We start from the raw sequence: 20,008 nt of genomic DNA on the forward strand, positions 1-20,008 counted from the left end.
GTCAGTGTAGTTGCTATTACTAAGGAGAAGATGCTCAGGAAGCTGAAAGATCAGAAGGCAGATAAGTCATCTGGACCAGGGTTCTGAAAGAGGTAGTTGAAGAGAGTGTAGAGGCATTAATAATGATCTTTCAAGAATCACTGGATTCTGGAATGGTTTCTGGGGACTGGAAAATTAGAACTGTCACTCCACTGTACAAGAAGGGAGGGAGGCAGAAGAAAGGAAATTATAGGCCAGTTAGCCTGACTTTAGTGGTTGGGAAGATGTTGGTGTCCATTATAGAGGATGAGGTTTTGGGGTACAGTACTAGGAAGCTAAAGTCAGCATGGTTTTCTTAAAGAGAAGTCTTGCTGGACAAATCTGTTGGAATTCTTTGAGGAAATAACAGGCAGGATAAACAAAGGAGAGTCAGTGGATGTTGTTCAATGGATTTTCAGAAGGCCTTTGACAAGGTGCCACATACATGAGGCTGCAAAACAAACTAAGAGCCCATGGTATTACAGAAAAGATATGAGCATGGGTAGAAGATTGGCTGATTGGCAGGAGGCAAAGAATCAGAATAAAGGGGGCCTATTCTGGTTGGCTGCCAGTGACAAGTGGTGTTCCTCAGAGGTCAGTATTGGGACTGTTTCCATTCACGTTATATGGTAACAATTCGGATAACAGAACTGATGGCTTTGTGACCAGGTTTGCAGACAATACAAAGGTGGGTGGAGGGACAGATCATGTTGAGTCTGCAAAAGGACTGGACAGATTGGGAGTGTTAGAGTGATTTTTGGGTTTAGATTATTTACATTTAGCAAATGGCTTTGGCTACCAGTCTTCTGTTCCTCGATAACATATTGTGGATTTAATTTGGAACAATGCTTTTCCTAAAAGCTGTGGATTCCAGTCCAAGTCATTGAGTATTATTTAAAGCAGAGGTTGATAGGTTCTTGGGAGTCAGTGCATTAAAGGTTACGGGGTGAAGGCGGAAAAATAGTGTTGAGAAGGATAATAAATCAGCCATAGTGGAAAGTAGAGCAGACTTGATGGGCTGAGTGGCCTAATTCTGCTCCTATGTCTTATGGTCTTACTGTCACCTAACAAATGGATATGGAATATCAAAGGTATTCTCAAGCCAATCACATATTAACAAGTTGATATAATAACATATCTTGGAACATTCATGTTCAGTATTTCATTAAATTGACAAAGATCAGTCTGGGGTGCAAGGTGGCAGCCAAACTGGCACTCTGCATTTGCTAAAGGTAAATGAAGGCAGTTGAGCTGCAGGCTCTGTGGCCAGGTTTAGCCCGATGAAAATGTTCATTTCCACTATTGCTTGATTAATTCTCCAGCTTAAATAACCATTTAGAATTAGAAACCTCAGCTCAATTTGCACCAAACCCTTGACTCACTCTCCTCCCGCCTTCAGTGATCAACATTTTAACAGTCTCTCAATTTGATGAACTGCCAATTTGTTTTTAAAGTGTTTGTACTGCCCTGGAAGTGATTATTCAGCTCATCCCTTGTGTTACACTTCTGATATCACTAACCACTTAGAGCCCATCCTTTCTGTGTCTTATACTACTTATTTCCTAATATTTACTAATTTTCCTTTTGCCAGTTATCATGGATTTTTTAAAATATGGCATTCTGTGTCTGAAAAATTCTGAATGTGATTTTTCTCAGTTTCTACTACATTTATATACTTAGTTTACCAAATCACCAAATGTGGAAATTAGATTTCATCAAACTCAATAATTTTCAACAATCTTTTCAGTTCTTCTTTACCCTTTAACTCAAATTAAGAGTCTCAATTTCCCCTGCCTCTATTCAGAGATGTTTTCTCTGAACTGTACTGGCATGATAAAGAATTTCTTCTGTGTGCTCTCTGGGATTGTAAAGCATTCTCAAAGCATTTTTAAAGACTATAAGGAATAAGACATAGGAGCAGAATTAGGCCATTCAGCCCATCGAGACTGCTCTGCCATCCCATCATGGCTGATCCTGGATCCCATTCAACCCCATGCACCTGTCTTCTCACCATATCCTTTGATGCCCTGACTGATCAGGAAACGATCAAGTTCCACCTTAAATATACTCACAGTCTTGGCCTCCACTGCAGTCTGTAGCAGAGTATTCCACAGATTCACTACCCTCTAGCTAAAAAAAAATCCTCCTTTCCTCTATTCAAAAGGTCACCCCTTAATTTTGAGGCTGTGCCCTCTAGTTCTGGATATATTATCTGCAGACTTTGTTACAAAGCCATCAATTCCATAATCTAAATCATTAACAAACAATGTGAAAAGTAGCGGTTCCAATACTGTTCCCTGAGGAAAACTACTAGTCACTGGCAGCCAACCAGAAAAGGCCCCTTTATTCCCACTTGTTGCCTCCTGCCTGTCAGCCATTCCCCTTTCCATGCCAATATCTTCCCTGTAACACCATAGGATTTTACCTTGTTAAGCAGCCTCATGAGAGGCACCTTATCAAATGCCTTCTCAAAATTCAAGTAAATGACATTCACTGCCTTTCCTTTGTCCATCCTACTTGTTATATCCTCAGAGAACTCTTAACAACTTTGTTAGGCAAGATTTCCCTTTACTGAAACCATGCTGACTTTTTGACTTATGGATACAACACATTGTTGGAGTCTAATCAATGGTTTGTGTAGTTTTAGTAATGTTTTTTATATTCCATGTACATAGGTATAAAATCCAAAATCCCATCTATTCTTTCATGTAAAGTAACTCTTATCAACATGTAAATGATTCACATTGTGTAATTGTTTATCCAAAATTATTCATGTTGTTTATTGGTTGTTTTAATCCTAGTTTTTTTAAATCCTTTTTTTATTCATGGTACCAAAATGCATCACCTAGGATGTGATTTAAAGAAGTGAATCCGAAATATTTTATATTATAGTGCCTGCATTTGCTAAAATTGACCCCTGGGAACATTATTATCTACATCAGTCAGTTAAAAAAATCAAATCGTTGTGTGCTTTTTGATCAATTGTGCAAGTGTAAACATTCTATTTAGTGGGATGTGCCTTAATGTTTTACACCAGATTAAAAAATGCACATTGGATGGTCATCTATACAGTACCTGGAGCGTTTCCTTTATCAAAATGACCCCTCATTTTGTGGACGAAATGCTGAACTCCCTCTGCACCATCCCATATCAGCATAACTAAAGTAGAAATTGTGTTACCAGTGATTGCTAGGAAGTCTATGACTAATTAAAAAACTGTAGTAATGATACTAGAACCAGTGATTCAATTTTTGCATGACTCTCTCATCTGTAGGACAGCAGAGTTGTATCATTACAGCATTCTGCCATGTTTGAAGATAGAAGCTAGATGATACTCTTACATGAAGTACTGAGAATGAACCAATAACCCTCTGAACAGATTAAATTAATCTTTTTTATTAAAAAGACAGAAAATAAATCAGACTAAAGCAGCAATGAGATAAGTAGCATTAAATATATAGCAAAAAGTCTGCATATATTTGCACTAGACAACAAATTTATTCAAATCTGTTGCTTCCTCAGAAATGTTTCTTGTTTATGATAGACCACTTGAAGCTGAACGAATATAATTTCAGATGACTTGAGTCACGTAGGAATGTGGAGAAACAAAAAAATAATTTTTTATTGTCTACTGAGGTAAAATGCTGAAGATCCTGAAAGCTTACGGAGTACCAGACCATCTACTGAGAGTAATAGAGTCCAGCTATACCGAGACCATGGGGAAAGTTATATCACCAGACGGAGAAACAGCAGTGTTCAAGCTCCTAGATGGTGTGCTGCCAGGAGACACTCTGGCACCTTTCATCTTTATACTTGTCCTTGATTACGCTCTAGGTCAAGCTATTAAAGATCATGACAAGCTTGGTTTTACTGTAAAACCAGGACGAACTAAAAGGGTCAGACCAGTTAAGCTCACAGATCTCGATTTTGCAGATGACATAGTCCTGCTCACTGACCAGGTGGAGGAAGCACAGCAGCTACTGGCAAAAATGGAAATTGAGTGCAATAAAGTTGGACTTCACCTAAATGCTAAAAAGACAGAGTACATGGCGTTCAACTGCAATGAAGGTACTCTCAAGACCGTAAAGAATGATACCATTAAGAAAGTCTTAGACTTCAAGTATCTCGGGTCAAGAGTGATGAGTTTGGAGAAGAACATAAAGATATGGAAGGCGCTGGTGTGGAAGGCTATGAATGACATGAAGGAAATCTGGAGGTTGAACCTGACCAGAGGGCTCAAAAAGAGGATCTCCATAGCAGTCAGAGAGTCCTTTGTCATGTATGGATGCGAGACGTGGACACTCACCAAGACCATGCGAAAGTCGCTAGATGGTTGCTATACATGAATGCTCCAGATGGCTCTTGACATGAGTTGGCAACAGCACATGACGAACGGCGAGCTCTATGACGACCTACCGATGCTCACTACTAAAATCGAGACGAGAAGACTGCAACTAGCGGGGCACTGTCTACGCCACCCTGAGCTCCCTGACAGCCTAGTCATTGCATGGGAGCCCAAGCATGGGAGGATGAACCCTGGGCGCCCTCCCAAGACTATGGTCAGCACGCTCCTAGAAGATAGCCGCACGGCTAATGTAGCTGAACTGAATACACTGATGGGAGAGGGAGGAGTGGAGAGTCGGTCATCGTACCCGACGCCGGCCCGCAGGCCTGAGTCGACATAGTAGAATATAATGTGTTTAATTGTGTAACAGTGCTGATGCCTTGCAATAGTTCAGTGAAGCTAAAAATATTCTGTTGATGATTTTCATTTGGACTCAGTGTCTGAGGCTTCTTGCTTAAGTGAGCAGCATTGATGATTCCAATTACTCTGATACCTTGTCTCCTTGACCATAATGTTCTGGAAAAACTTTGCACCGTGCTCGTCACTGACAGCACCAAGATTTGCAGGGAAGAAGTCTAAATGGGAATGCAGAGAATGAATCTTTAGTGATGTGTTGCACTTCATGGTTTTGTATGCTTGAAGCATGTTGTCAACCAGCTGCACGTAGTTTGGTGCTTTGTCATTGCCAAGAAAATGTTCAGCAACATCCTTGAATGCCTTCCATGTGATTTTCTCCTGTCCCACTAGAAGTTCTTCGAATTGCCCGTCATTGAACATCTGATTGATTTTTGGACCAAAATGCCTTCCTTAATTTTGGCATCAGTTATTCTGACTTGAATTATAAATTGAAATAATAAATAGAGGTGATTATTTAAAAACGGTGTGTGATAGGGAAATTTCATGATGATTTTCATGAAGGGCAGCCCAAAATCCACAAGATACACCCAAAAGTATTCAGGAAGCTAAATCTTTGCTGGCCAATGTGATCAATGGTCAGTGATTGGAGTCATGTTTCTATTTTCAGCTTTTTGTCAATGGGTGAGGAAGATAAATCATTAACCTGGCTTTTAACCATTCATGCTTTTCTTGAGATCATTTTCTCTGTGTTTTTACCCATTAAACATTACGTGGAAAATTAATTCTAATTAAATCAACAGAGGTCGATGGAGCAATACCTTATCTCCCACCTAGGTAGCCTCCTACCTGCCGGCATGAACATCCAACTCACAGACCTCCGTTGATACCCCTGCCCCCCCTTAACCCCATCCCTATCTATAATTTTAGTCTGGTTCTCTTTTTCTCTCTTTCCCCCCCCCCCCCCACTATAATCTCCCTCCAGCCCTACCTTTCTTTCTCTTTTATTTCCCATAATTCTCCACCTTCCCCCCCCCAGCCCATTTCCCTCCAACCTATCATTTCCCAGCTCTCTACTTTATCCCTCCCCCCACTTCTTACCCCCCTCGACCATCCCAAGTTACTTCACTCCTGATGAAGGGTTTCGGCCCGAAACGTCGTCACTACCTCCTCCCATAGATGCTGTCTGGCCTGCCGAGTTCTGCCAGCATTTTGTGTTTTTATCTGATTTATTCAGTTTTGTTTTGGACTTCTTGGCTTCTTTCCATTGCCTTTTCTCTCTTCTCCTCCTTGGAGGAATTCATGCCAAGCTACAATTCCTTTCAAACTGTTCCAACACTGCCTTTTGCTCTCCACGGTTGTAGTCTGTGGGGAACGGCTGGGGGACTCCGAAGCTCTGGAAAACACAATACTTTGCATGACCAAAGAATTAGCGACGTTAAAAGCTATATTCTGCAAAACTGAACGATTATACGTTTCTGTTGTTTGAAAATTATGGAAATTGCTTCAGAAAATACGAAAAGCAAAACTGAGCGGGAGGAAGAAGTCGTGTTTTTGAGGAGGAAAGTCGGGTTGTTGCGAGCTATTTCTTTTTTAATTGGTTCAATTGTCGGCAGCGGCATCTTCATTTCACCGAAAGGAGTTTTGGCCAATTCCGGGAGTGTCGGCGCATCCCTGGTGATCTGGCTGGCCTGTGGCATACTCTCGATGTTGGGTGAGTGCACAGATCTTAGCAAGGAATTCTCATCGCAAGCATCATTGAAACAATAAATACATTGTACCGTATTAAAATAAATACATTGTACCGTATTAAAATAAATACGTTGTACCATATTAAAATAAACACATTGACGTCTCTGTGAAAATACTGGTATGGTTTTAATGACAATTGTGTATATTTAAAATTCAAACTTAATTCGCTATATATGAATTTCTTCTTCCATATCTTAGATAACTTAATGTACACTGCAGGTGATTGTCATGTGCATCAATGTTTGAAAAGATTTTTCTACAGAAAGAGCCGTTCTGTGCTTGTAATGTTGGGGCTCTTCGTGTGGACAAGTCGTTTCCGTCACACTGCCTCGGTGACCAGTTGAGAGTAGCAACAGCAAGAGCTGAAGACCTCATCACAGAAAGCTTATGAAAATCGAAAGCATTTTAACACATCTGGAGCCGCGGGCACGGGGTAGAAATGAATCCAGTACTCGGTGCCCAGAAATAGACGTTCCAGGAATCACAAAACGTGCAGTTGCTGATCAAGGGGAAATGGATCATGAAATATTCAAGCCAAGTAATCCCAAGCGCAGGAGAAGTTCCACGTTGATTTTCAGACATAGGTGTTACGTCCACGATGTTTATTTCAGAATGCAGCACCCTGGATGGTCTGTCTTCAGCTGAATCATGCATTTGACCCCTGGTAGCTGACCATTTAACACGCTCAGCTTTGAGTTCAAGACCCTCTCCAAAGACTTGAGGGAAAGGTTTCGGCCCGATGCTTCTGTGCTATCAATGCGCAAGAGAGCAATTCTACTGGAATCAGAATCGAGTTTATCATCACCGGCACGTGTCATGGAATTCGTTAACTTAGCAGCAGCAGTTCAATGCAATACATGATAATGTAGAACGAAATTAATGACAGTAAGTGTATATGTATATATGTAGATTAAATAGATTAAAATCGTGCCAAACAGAAGTAATATTTTTTTTAAAAAAATACGAGGTAGGTTCATGGGTTCAATGTCCATTTAGGAATAATACGGCAGAGGGGAAGAAACTGTTCCGGAATTACTGAGTGTGTGCCTTCAGTCTCTGTACTTCCGTCCTGACGGTAACAGTGAGAAGAGGGCGTGGGGTGATTGGGGGGTGGGGGGTCCTTAATACTGGATTTCGCCTTTCTGAGGACCCGCTCCTTGAATACGACTGATGCTAGTGCCCAGGATGGAGCTGACTAATTTTACAACCTCCTGCCGCTTCTTACGAATCTCCCCCCACTCCCATTCCAGACGGTGCTGGATTCTGTCAGAAAGCTCTCCCCGGTACATCTGTAGAATTTTTGGTGTGTTTTGATGGGATTCTCAACTGTGAGCACCTCAAGAAGCTGTAGAAGACACCATACTGTTATTATTTTGAACACAAGAAGGATGCCAGTTAACTTTTTGTCTCGATCAACATTCATCCACTGTCAACATTTTTAAACATTGCTGGCCATTATTACCTCTTTGATGACGTACCAAAGTTGGTAGTATGGTCTAAAACAAATAGCAGTTTCAAGTGAGACACATAACATAGCTTTCCATCACGTGTTAGTGCAATTGTATTTAATTGTCTTTAAGTAGTTTAGCCAAAGTCAAGAACCTTGCCAGACTGAGAGTGCTGTATCACATTAATTTTGATACAGGCCTCAAATATACAAGATTAGACTGAGTTCCTTTGACCTATTGTAACTTCATGCAAAAGGATTTAATTAATGTTTATTGGAGGAACACATATCTGGCTAGGAAGGCACTCCCTCAGGGGAATGTGAAAAAAAGAGTTGGGAAATCAGCCAAATCGTAGCATTCAAAACGAGTTAAACATACAAGTTAAGTCATACATGTCTCTATCACAATACTCTTAAGAAACAGAATGAAAAAGCAAGGTAGAATTTATAGAATGAAAACCTTAAATTCCAGCATTTGGGGGGAATTCAGCAAACTCACCATTAAAGAATTTGACCTTGAAATATCTTAATGTGTTACTTTAAGTTTAATTGAGCTAATGAAGGATTAAAATTTTAGATTGCAGCTAAGATTTAATGAAGATTCAAATAGGCCTAACTGAATGGAATACTCATTTGTATGTTTCCCGAATCTGTAAAATTATGGGATCTGGGAGATTAAAAAGGAATGACAAAATATGACAGAGTAGATAATAAAATATATGGGATATAAGGGAATTTGTAAGGACTATCAAAATTAACATAACTCCCTACAATTATGTCAGGAACAAGAAAGTAACCAGAGCACTGAAGACTTTTGAGAAACATTGGCTTGATATGCAGAGGAAGTATAAGAAATGTTAAATATTTACTTTGCTTCTGTGCTTACAGGAGAGAAAACAAAATAAATTTCCAGGTATTTTGAATCAGGAACTTTTAGACAACATTTGGTAGAGTTCCTTGGAAGAGACTGCTAGCTCAAGTGGAAGCATGTGAGACTGAGGGAAAATTTTTGAGCTAGCTTGTTGAATGACAAGACTCAGGTGTTAGGGATGGTGGGCAGGGACCCCAGCTGTTCACTATACTTACTTCAGTCTTATTTGACAAGATAGAGAACCACATGCTTTTTCTGTTTTCAATATTTTATTAATTTTCACATAGAAGAATACAGAGTACATGAGGATATGTATTACGAATCAAAAAAAAGATAGAATAGTATCGAATACATTATATTTAAATCACACTTGCAACCGCAGTACCTTATATTCATAATCAAACACATACATTAATTAAATTGTAATTTGAATTGTAATAGTTTTATTATAAAAAAGAATCTAAACCCACTACCAAGATTGAAGCTGTTTGGTAAAGAAAGAAAGACGGAAAAAAATCCTTATCACATAGTGATTTATGTTATTAGCCAACAACATGCGTGTGAGTAGGCGGAGCAACATCCTTCCATTTAAGCAACACTGCCCTCCTAGCTATAAAAGACATTAAAAACCAATATATGCAAATCAGATGTCTCCAAAGTTATGCCTTTTTCTCCAAAAATACCAAACAAGGCAGTCAAAGGGTTAGGCTTAAAATTTACTTTAAAAAGTACAGAAAAAGTTTGGAATATTTCCTTCCAGTATTTTTCAAGAGTCAGACATGTCCAAAACATATGGATTAGTGAAGCCTTGCCATTGTTACCTCTATCACAATAGGGAGATATATCCGGATAAAAAAGAGCTAGTTTGTCTTTGGGCCCTGTGGACCACTTTAAATTGTAGGACGGAGTGGCGAGCACATAGTGATGAAGTGTTAAGCAACTGAGAACCACGTGCTTGAATCTGATGTTGTTGATGGCGATCTTTTGCACTTGCATAGTACAGAAATGCATCTCAAGCAGAATTAGATGCCGAGCAGATTGAAGAAATTAAATTAAGCTTGCTAAAAGTCTTGAGACACTAGAAGAAAAAAATGAAGTTCCTCCCATGACAATTTCTTGGTTATGAGATAAAGTAATCAGTTGAGCAAATTCCTTTTCAGCTGGAGAAACATTAGAGGAGGGTGGCACACACAAAATGCTGGAGGAACTCAGCAGGCCAGCTAGTAGCTATAGAAGAAAGTACAGTCAATGTTTTGGGCTGAAACCCACCGGCAGTAGTCGGCTACGTCAAAGGCTGCTTCAGCTTAACAGGAATGAGTTCAGATAAGAGAGACTCTGTCGCAATCAAATGGACATTATTAACTTTGATTTTAAAATAAGCATTCAGTACCTTTATGGAGTGATGCAAACAGTGGTTAGGAAGGATGCATGAAATCAAGGTTCAAACCTTTGGGACATACATTGCATGTGTGCTAGTAGTTTGAATGAATGACACATTGAAAGCTAAATTTTGTAGGGTGTGGTTACAGTACTGTGGGGAAAGGACAATTAATAAGGTCAGTTAACAAGGGGACTATTCCAATTGAAATAAGTAGGGTATTAATAGGACATATAGAAGCTGGAAGAACAGGATGACAAAAAGGGGATTTAATAGATTACTAGCAATACCATTGCAATTTCAGAACTGACAAGTATGAGATCATCCAGTTTGTCAGGGAAAACAGATACTTAGTGTATTTTCTAAATGGTGATCCATTGTGACTGCATTGTCAAAGTGCCATAGTCATTTAAATATCAGGGATAGATACAGGAAATTATCTGCAATTATGGCCTTTCCATCTGGAGTCCCAAAACAAAATAATCACTGCTACTAAAATAAATGCTAACTATTTCTCTGTCTACAATTGCTGGGTATTACCTTTAATTCTATGAAAGTGATTCAAGGCTGCCCAAGCTGAAGGACGTGGCAGCCAGCCTGGGTCTGCAGTAGGGAGTAACCAGCAGAGGGATCTCACCCTCTGCAACTGGATCCTCAACTTCCTAACCGGAAGACCACAATCTGTGCGGTTTGGCGATAACATATCCTCCTCTCTGACGATCAGCAATGGCGCACCTCAGGGGTGTGTGCTTAGCCCACTGCTCTACTCTCTGTGTACACATGACTGTGTGTCTAGACACAACTCAAATACCATCTGTAAATTTGCTGATGATACACTGTTGGTAGAATCTCAGATGGTGACGAGAGGGCGTACAGGAGTGAGATATGCCAACTGGTGGAGTGGTGCCGCAGCAACAACCTGGCACTCAACGTCAGTAAGATGAAAGAGCTGATTGTGGACTCCTGGAGGGGTAAGACGAAGGAACAGATACCAATCCTCATAGAGGGATCAGAAGTGGAGAGAGTTCCTGGGTGTCAAGATCTCTGAGGATCCAAGCTGGTCCCAACATATCAATGTAGTTATGAAGGAGGCAAGGCAGTGGCTACATTTCATTAGGAGTTTGAAGAGATTTGGTATGTCAACAAATACACCCAAAAACTTCCATAGAGAAGATTCTGACATGCTGCATCACCATCTGGTATGGGGGTGGGGGCGGGGACGTGCTACTGCACAGGACTGAAAAAGCTGCAGAGAGTTGTAAATCTAGTCAGCTCCATCTTGAGCGCTAGCCTACAAAATATCCAGGACATCTTAAGGGAGCAGTGACTCAGAAAGGCAGCGTCCATTATTAATGACCTCCAGCACCCAGGAGGTTCTCACTGTCACCATCAGGTAGGAGGTACAGAATCACAAAGGCACACACTCAGCAATTCAGGATCAGCTTCTTCCCCGCTGCCATCCGATTCCTAAATGCACATTGAAACCTTGGACACTACCCCACTTTTTAAAAATATGTAGTATTTCTGTTATTGCATGATTTTAATCTATTCAATATACATATACTGAAATCGATTTACTTATTTGTTTATTTATTTATTTATTCTCTCTTCTAGATTATGTATTGCATTGAAATGTTGCTGCTAAGTTAGCAAAATTTCATGTCACATACCTGTGATAATAAACCTGATTCTGATTCTGATTACTAACCGATCTTTGTCTGGTGCATTTGTCCGTTGCAGCTTTGCTAGAAGTGAGTTCTGCACATTCCTGTGGAGACAAAATCCCTTCACCACGCAGACACCATCCATGATGCTATGTGACATTACAAGTACAGCATGTTAAATGGGATAGACTCAGAATAGATCTGCTAACCCAAACTGGGCATTGTGTTATGAAGTGGTCCAGCAACAATAGCAGAAACATACATCACCAAGAATAATAAGATCATTGCCTGGAAATGCGACCATCATTAGGAAGAATGGGTCAAATGTTATTCAACGAGAAATGCCAGAAGGCATACTTAAAATGATAACGTGCAAGCTAGTGATGTTGTAATAACAGCAAAGTGACACAGTAGAATGGCTCCTTCTATTGACTTTAATAAGTCCACTCAATGTCTTGAAAATTTCTGTCAGCTCATCCCCACTCCCCAAGATACCCTCCATCTATTTTTAGTATGAGATCTTGAGGATAGAAGATAACAAATTTTGGATCTTTTAACAAAAGCATTGAAGAATAGGAGGCAGGATAATTGTTTGAAATCTGTTCAGTAGCCAAACATCAATTCATTGACTGGTGCATACACTGGAAGAGTTAACTTGCTTTGTTCCTTTTGACCATTTAATAAAATGGCCATGAAGTTGGAGAAAGTAAGAGAGTAGTAATAATGCAGGATATCAACAATTTCTCATTCCATAAATATCAGAGACAAAAATCCCAAGGACTGCAAATAAGGACGAATGAATACTGATAAGTAAATTGAAGAATTTAAAGTGAAATATGCCAATGCTTTAAGACATTTTATCTGTCTCCTTGGGTACCAGGAGCTCTATCATATGCAGAACTTGGAACAAGCATTAAGAAATCTGGTGGTCACTATGTCTATATACTGGAGACTTTGGGCCCACTTCCAGCCTTCCTTCGATTATGGAGTGAAATCATCATAATCAGGTAGAGTACAATGATCATTACTATCGATCTTGAACTTTCCGCCAAATGAAGTTTGCAGATCCCTAACAGACAGACCTTCAAATAAACAAGCTCAGTTAGCTCCAATTCGTTTAGCATAAGCATTATATTAAAGACTTATTTATGCTACACTACCATTATGTATTAGAATTATGTTGAAAAGCTGACTAAAGTGGATATTGGGTGTCTGAAATAAAAGCAAGAAATACAGGAAACAATATAACTGTGCAGAGAGAAAATTAATATTTCATGTCAATGAAAATTCATTAGAGCTGAAATAAAAATTTTAGTTGAATGAAATATCCTTACCAGGATCAAAATATTAGAAAACATATGGACAGTGCCTTGTTCTATCAGTTAATTGCAATTCATGTGTTTGCAAATCAAAGTATTTTCTTCATAAATGTTTGCTTTGTTTTTTGCAAACTGGAAAAAAATCACACCAGAGATTTTTTGAAAAAGAGTCTTGCAAAAATGGCGCCTAGTATGTCAAATTGCCTGAGATTCCCACTCACCTCTCCACAAATCCCAGTGCTAGAAGCCCATGTCCACTCATCTCCAAACACCAGCTCTGCTTCTGGATACCTGACACCCAGTGCCAGAACCCCATCCCTTTCACTCTGGCTATCCACATTGATTTAGAGACACAGCAGCGGCAGAAGTAGCAGTAGAACCTATCTGAAGATGATCTACTAAGATCCAGGTAATGGGCCTTAACCTGTTCTCTTGCTCTTGCTTGCTTAGCCTTGCCTCCTCCCCTTTCTAACTCCAATTTCCTTTCAATCCCTTATAACTGTCTAAGGGTATGAAGTGCTGTTGCATTGTTAATGGACACTTTCCAGAAAATGGATGAATAATCTCTGAATTTAATTGTGTTTATAAGAATCACTGTCTTCACTGTTTTCAAGTGTGAAGGCTAACGTTAATCAGAGTGCTTTGTTATTAAGTACAATCTTTTAAGCACTTAAGCAAATTCCTGAGAGTTTTACCAATTGTCAAGAATCTCAATGGCCTCTTTTCTGAAGCATGCTGGAAGGAGCTTAATGCTTCATCCAGGTTGTGTTAGATCAGGCTAAAAATTTGCTCAATATAAGCCCAAAAATGAACAGATCTTCTTAGCCTCCACATCAGCACAGATCACCTTCACCTGGTTTCCTTCTGAGTCGATTCATGAGTCAGGAAAGATTAGAGGAATCTTCTAATTGACATGCACCTCAGTTTCATGAAGCTGATGATTTCAAAGTCCATGGTATGAAAGATTGTATCTCTGATTGCTTACCCATCTTTAATCCTTTTATATATTCCTGGGAATCCTGGAGTGAGACTGTGTGGAGTCAATCAATTTGCTGGAAACTTTCTTTTATTAGTGAAAGATGCAGGTCATCGAACATACTTTACAGGGTTAAACAGGAGACCTACACTTCCCACTGGCTCAGCAGAGAGTCAGCTGAAAAACTTGGACAACTTCCTTCCAGTCGTGAGCTGGACAGTTTGTGTTGCCTATTTACACTAATCTCAGTTATTCTCCCCACAGTACTTGTTCAGCTTCTGCTGTTCACTACACTAAAGGGAAATTTACAAATTCACAGTGCCCGATTAACCTACCAACCTGCACATCTTTGAGAAGTCAGGAAACCGGAGAACCCAAGAGAAACATGCAGTCACAGAGAGAATGTACAAATTTCACACAGACGGGACTCTTACCACTTTCTAACCACTACATATGAGTAAGGGAGAGGGAGAGAGAGCGATTGAAAAAAATTCTACTCCTTCATTATCCTGTTGCAATATGACCATTGTAGAAATTTTAAAATGAGGCTTAAATGTCAAAGTTCAAGTTCAAAGTAAATTTATTATCAAGGTATATCTATGTCACCATTTACAAACTGAGATTCATTTTCTTGCAAGCATACGCAATAAATCCAATAAACAAAACAGAATCAATGAAAGATCACACCAACAGGGCGAGAAACCAGTCTGAAAAAGACAACAGACTGCAGAGACAAAAAGAAAGAAAGAAAGTCAATACATAAGCAATAAATATCAAGACCATGAGATGAAGAGTCCTTGAAAGTGAGAGCAGTTGTGGGAACAGTTCAGTGATGGGGCAAATGAAGTTGAGAGAAGTTATCCCATCTAGTTCAAGAGCCTCACACACAAAATGCTGGTGGAACGCAGCAGGCCGAGACGTTGACAGTGCTTCTTCCTATAGATGCTGCCTGGCTTGCTGCGTTCCACCAGCATTTTGTGTGCATTGCTTGAATTTCCAGCACCTGCAGATTTCCTCATGTTTGTGGTTCAAGAGCCTAATGGTTGAAGGGCAATAAGTGTTCCTGAACCTGGTAGTGAGATTCCTGAGGGTCTTGTACCTTCTATCTGATGGCAGCAGTGAGAAGAGAGTATGGTCTGGGTGGTGGGGTGTCTTTGATGATGGATGTGCTTTCCTGCGATCAGTGGTGGGGAAGGGTTTTCCTGTGATGGACTGGGTGCATCCACTACTTGTTGTAGGATTTCCCATTTAGGGGTACTGGTGTTTCCACAACAAGCTGTGATGGAGCCAGTCAATATACTCTCTGCCACACATCTATAGAAATTTGTGAAAGTTTTAGATATCATGTTGAATCTTTGCAAACTCCTAATGAAGTAGAGGCAACTTTACTGATTTGAGAGTAAGTAGACAACTAGTGAAATGAGATGTTTTGAGGAAGTGATTACAGTATAGGGATTGAATACTTATTGTCTGGGAGAGACTGGTCAGCAGCTAAATTAGTTTTGGATCTTTATCTTACTTTGCATCATTCATTTCAGAGATATAATTACTGAATTGGTGCTTTCACATTTAATATTTCATAGTAATGCAATGGTTAATTTTACCTAGGCAATATGAAATCACTTAGGGACACACCAGGCAATGGTATAAAGTATCGGTCTTCTTGCGGAAGAAAAGGAACATGCTTGCTGCTGAGAGAGTTTGCAAAGATTCAGCTGTCTGCTTGCAGGGGATGACAACCACACTGGTGAATCTTATATCAGGAGATTCTGAGTGGATTAGGCCTTTATTCTTTAAAATTTAAAAGAATGAGACATGACCTCAATAAAACATGTATCATTTTTAGAGGGATCATCAGAGTAGATACGGGAAGAATAGGAGATACAGAAGTAGTGGTCATAATCTCAGAGTAAGTGCTAGCCATTTAAAACTGAAAATAAAGAGAAATTTCTTCACTTCAGGAATAATAAATTGTTAGAATTGTTCACCTGGAGGACTCAGGAGAATTGGCCATCAACTGCACTCAGAACAGGGGTCAGTAGATATCTGGACCCTAAATTAATTGAAGGCTATGTGGATAAGCCAAGAAAATGTTGAGGCAGATGATGAGCTGTGATGATCATGGCTGAAGGAATGAATGCCATAACCCTTCTTCCACTTCTTAAGTTCTTATGTTCCTTTCCCTCCTCAGCTCGGGAGAAATCAAAAATAGAAAAAAATCATTGACAGCACCAGACAGTACACCGCTGAATTTTCGATCCATCTGTGACCTAAAGATAAAAGAGCTTGTCCTTGTGGCATTGCCAGTGTTATCTATCACAGATTACCTTCTCTCCTCAAACTTCTTCTCCTGCCTTCCATTCCCTGTCGTTTCATGCTGCCTTGCATGGCTCCCATGTCTCTTTTGCTCTAGGTGTGTTCTTGCTTTTTATTTGTCTATTCAAATCACAGATAAGGTTGTCCCACCATTGAGCATTGGAGATTCAATAGGTGCATTTATGTCAGAGAAATGATTACAATATACATCCTGAAATTCTTTTTCTTCACAAACATCCACGAAAACAGAAGTGTGCCCCAAAGAATGAATGACAGTTAAACGTTAGAACCCCAAAGCCCCCCTCAGTTCCCCCTCCCATGCACAAACAGCAGCAAGGCAACAACCCCCCATCAGCAAAAAAGCAACAGTGCACCCCAACGAGCTCTCAAGCATGCAGCAAAGCATCGATAAATACACAGACTCGCAGTGCCCCAAAGACTACGCGTTCACCTGGTATTCGACATACCTCAGGATCTCTCTCCCTCTCTCCCTAATAAGGGAAAAAGAGGTGTCCCCGTTTCACAGCGAGAGGGGAGACATAACAAGCAACTCACTGATTTATGGTGTTAAAAGTCCGTTGCGTCACTTTTACCAAGCTCTGCAGCCAGAGATCCAGCCCCGGAAAGGCTCAGGTCTCCAGACACACAGCCAGCAGCTAACCCGCTGCTCCTGATGTTCCGTGTTCTCCCACAACACCGCAGTCAGGGGCACCGGCCTTGAATCAGCCCGTCTCCAGAGCCATGAAAATCCGGCACCCTGAAGGTGCACTAGTCTTCCAGGCCGTGTCCTTGGGATATCGAAAAGCAGCTGGTCGTGAAGCCTTGAGAGCAGGCCCCATTCCCACAAAGAACCAAGGTCAGAGGGTAACTCCAGGTCAGGGTCTTCAAAAGAACCTTGAAAAGGAAAAAGAAGAGATATCAAAGATAGAAATAGAGCTGTTTCCGAAGATGCAAGCAGATGAGTCACAGTTTAATGCCATAGATAATGCATGTTCAGCATTTCAAGTCAAGTCAAGTCACTTTTATTGTCATTTCGACCATAACTGCTGGTACAGTGCATAGTAAAAATGAGACAACGTTTTTCAGGACCATGGTGTTACATGACACAGTACAAAAAACTAGACTGAACTACGTAATAAAAAAACAACACAGAGAAAGCTATACTAGACTACAGACCTACACAGGACTGCATAAAGTGCACAAAAACAGTGCAGGCATTACAATAAATAATAAACAGGACAGTAGGGCAAGGTGTCAGTCCAGGCTTCGGGTATTGAGGAGTCTGATAGCTTGGGGGAAGAAACTGTTACATAGTCTGGTTGTGACAGCCTGAATACTTCGGAGCCTTTTCCCGGGTGGCAGGAGGAAGAAGAGATTTTATGAGGGGTGCATGGGGTCCTTCATAATGCTGTTTCCTTTGCGGACGCAGCGTGTAGTGTAAATGTCCGTGATGGCGGGAAGAGAGACCCCGATGATCTTCTCAGCTGACCTCACTATCCGCTGCAGGGTCTTGCGATCCGAGATGGTGCAATTTCTGAACCAGGCAGTGATGCAGCTGCTCAGGATGCTCTTAATACGACCCCTGTAGGATGTGATGAGGATTGGGGGTGGGAGATTGACTTTCCTCAGCCTTCGCAAAAAGTAGAGATGCTGCTGGGCTTTCTTTGCTATGGAGCTGGTGTTGAGGGACCAGGTGAGATTCTCTGTCAGGTGAACACCAAGAAATTTAGGGCTCTTTACGATCTCTACCGAGGAACTGTCGATGTTCAGCGGGGAGTGGTCGCTCCATGCCCTCCTGAAGTCAACAACCATCTCTTTTGTTTTGTTCACATTAAGAGACAGGTTGTTGGCTTTGCACCAGTCCGTTAGCCACTGCACCTCCTCTCTGTAAGCTGACTCATCGTTCTTGCTGATGAGACCCACCAAGGTCGTGTCATCGGTGAACTTGATGATATGGTTCGAGCTGTGTGTTGCAGCACAGTCGTGGGTCAGCAGAGTGAACAGCAGTGGACTGAGCACGCAACCCTGGGGAACCCCTGTGCTCAGTGTGATGGTGTTGGAGATGCTGCTTCCGATCTGGACTTACTGAGGTCTCCCAGTCAGGAAGTCTAGGATCCAGTTGCAGAGGGAGGTGTTCAGACCCAGTAGGCTCAGCTTTCCAATCAGTTTCTGAGGGATGATTGTGTTGAATGCTGAACTGAAGTCTATGAACAGCATCCAAACGTATGTGTCTTTTTTGTCCAGGTGGGGTAGGGCCAGGTGGAGGGTGGTGGCAATGGCGTCATCTGTTGAGCGGTTGGGACGGTACGCAATCTGCAGGGGGTCCAGTGAGGGGGGCAGTAGGGTCTTGATATGCCTCATGACAAGCCTCTCGAAACACTTCATGATGATGGATGTAACACTTCATTTGCTTAGGTTTCACAGTTTAACTGCTTTTCTTCTACACTTGCAAAGTAGCCTTTATACAAAAAGTCTGAATGAACAGTTCTTTCCATTATTCACAGCACTTCTTGCAAGTTATTATTTGGTATCCTGACAACATAATGCCTTCTTTCACCATGTCAATTGTATTCGAATGACACTGGCAACAGGAGGGTGTACACTGGACAGTGAGAAATGTATCCAGGTGACCTGTTTCTTGACTCATTGGTGAAGATGTGCACATGAAGGTACAACAAATGTGCCACATGAAATCTGATAAAGCCAACCACTTCAATCCTCCGTGAATCTGCTGCCGAGCTCGCCGGGAGAAGCGTCGGAGTGCCAGTGGTTCTGCTGCACTCTCCCTCAGGAGAATAACAATATTTCATGGATCTGCCAATGCCTCTGCATAACTTTAGCCATTTTCCAAAGCTATGCTTCCGGAGCTGGGCGAGGCTGGTCTGACGTTTAACAGTGTATTGCTGTTGCTGCTGGGTAGTGTGCTATAGGTGCACAATATAGGCTGGGCACATGGTAGACTTTGTGGTGCGTGGCCAAGTGGTTAGGGTGTTTGATTAGTGACCTGAAGGTTGTGAGTTCGAGCCCAGCCGAGGTAGCGTGTGTGTCCTTGAGCAAGGCACTTAACCACACAAGGCTCCAGTCTACCCAGCTGAAAGATGGGTACCGGCAAAAGATGCTGGGGGTCAACCTCGCGATAGACTGGCGTCCTATCCGGGGGGAGGGGGGAATGTCTCGTACTCTCAGTCGCTTCACGCCACAGAAACCGGCATATGAGCCACAAAGGCTCGGGACAGGACTTTGACTTTGATATGGCAGAGTGGTGCTCAACAAATACACTGTTAATTAACTAATGTCAATGTACAATCAGAATAAGGTTTATTATCACTGATTTATATGACATAAGATTTGTTGTGGCAGAAGTACATAAAATTACTACAAATTTACTATAGAAGATTACTATGAAATTACTATGATTTAATAGTAATTATAAATTACTATGAAAAAAAGAAGAAATAGCAAAGTAGCATCCATGGAGTCAAGGACTATTTGGAAATCTGATGGCACAGAGGAAAGGAACTGCTCTAAATCATTGAGATTAGATCAGAACACCTTTATTTGTCACATG

General features: G+C 41.0%; 1 protein-coding gene across 1 annotated transcript in view; it reads left to right on the forward strand.

The window, feature by feature from the left end:
- The first annotated feature begins 5,770 nt into the window (after nucleotides 1-5,770).
- The window catches only part of LOC140734789 (cystine/glutamate transporter), a 43,396-nt gene continuing 29,158 nt past the window's right edge, over nucleotides 5,771-20,008 (forward strand). Inside the window, exons 1-2 of the mRNA XM_073059304.1 lie at nucleotides 5,771-6,431; nucleotides 12,710-12,836. Coding sequence (XP_072915405.1) covers nucleotides 6,212-6,431; nucleotides 12,710-12,836 — 347 coding nt within the window. The 5' untranslated portion in view covers nucleotides 5,771-6,211. The remainder of the gene's footprint in view (nucleotides 6,432-12,709; nucleotides 12,837-20,008) is intronic.

Source organism: Hemitrygon akajei, chromosome 10 (genome assembly GCF_048418815.1).
Source record: "Hemitrygon akajei chromosome 10, sHemAka1.3, whole genome shotgun sequence".
NCBI classification, from domain to species: Eukaryota; Metazoa; Chordata; class Chondrichthyes; order Myliobatiformes; family Dasyatidae; genus Hemitrygon; species Hemitrygon akajei.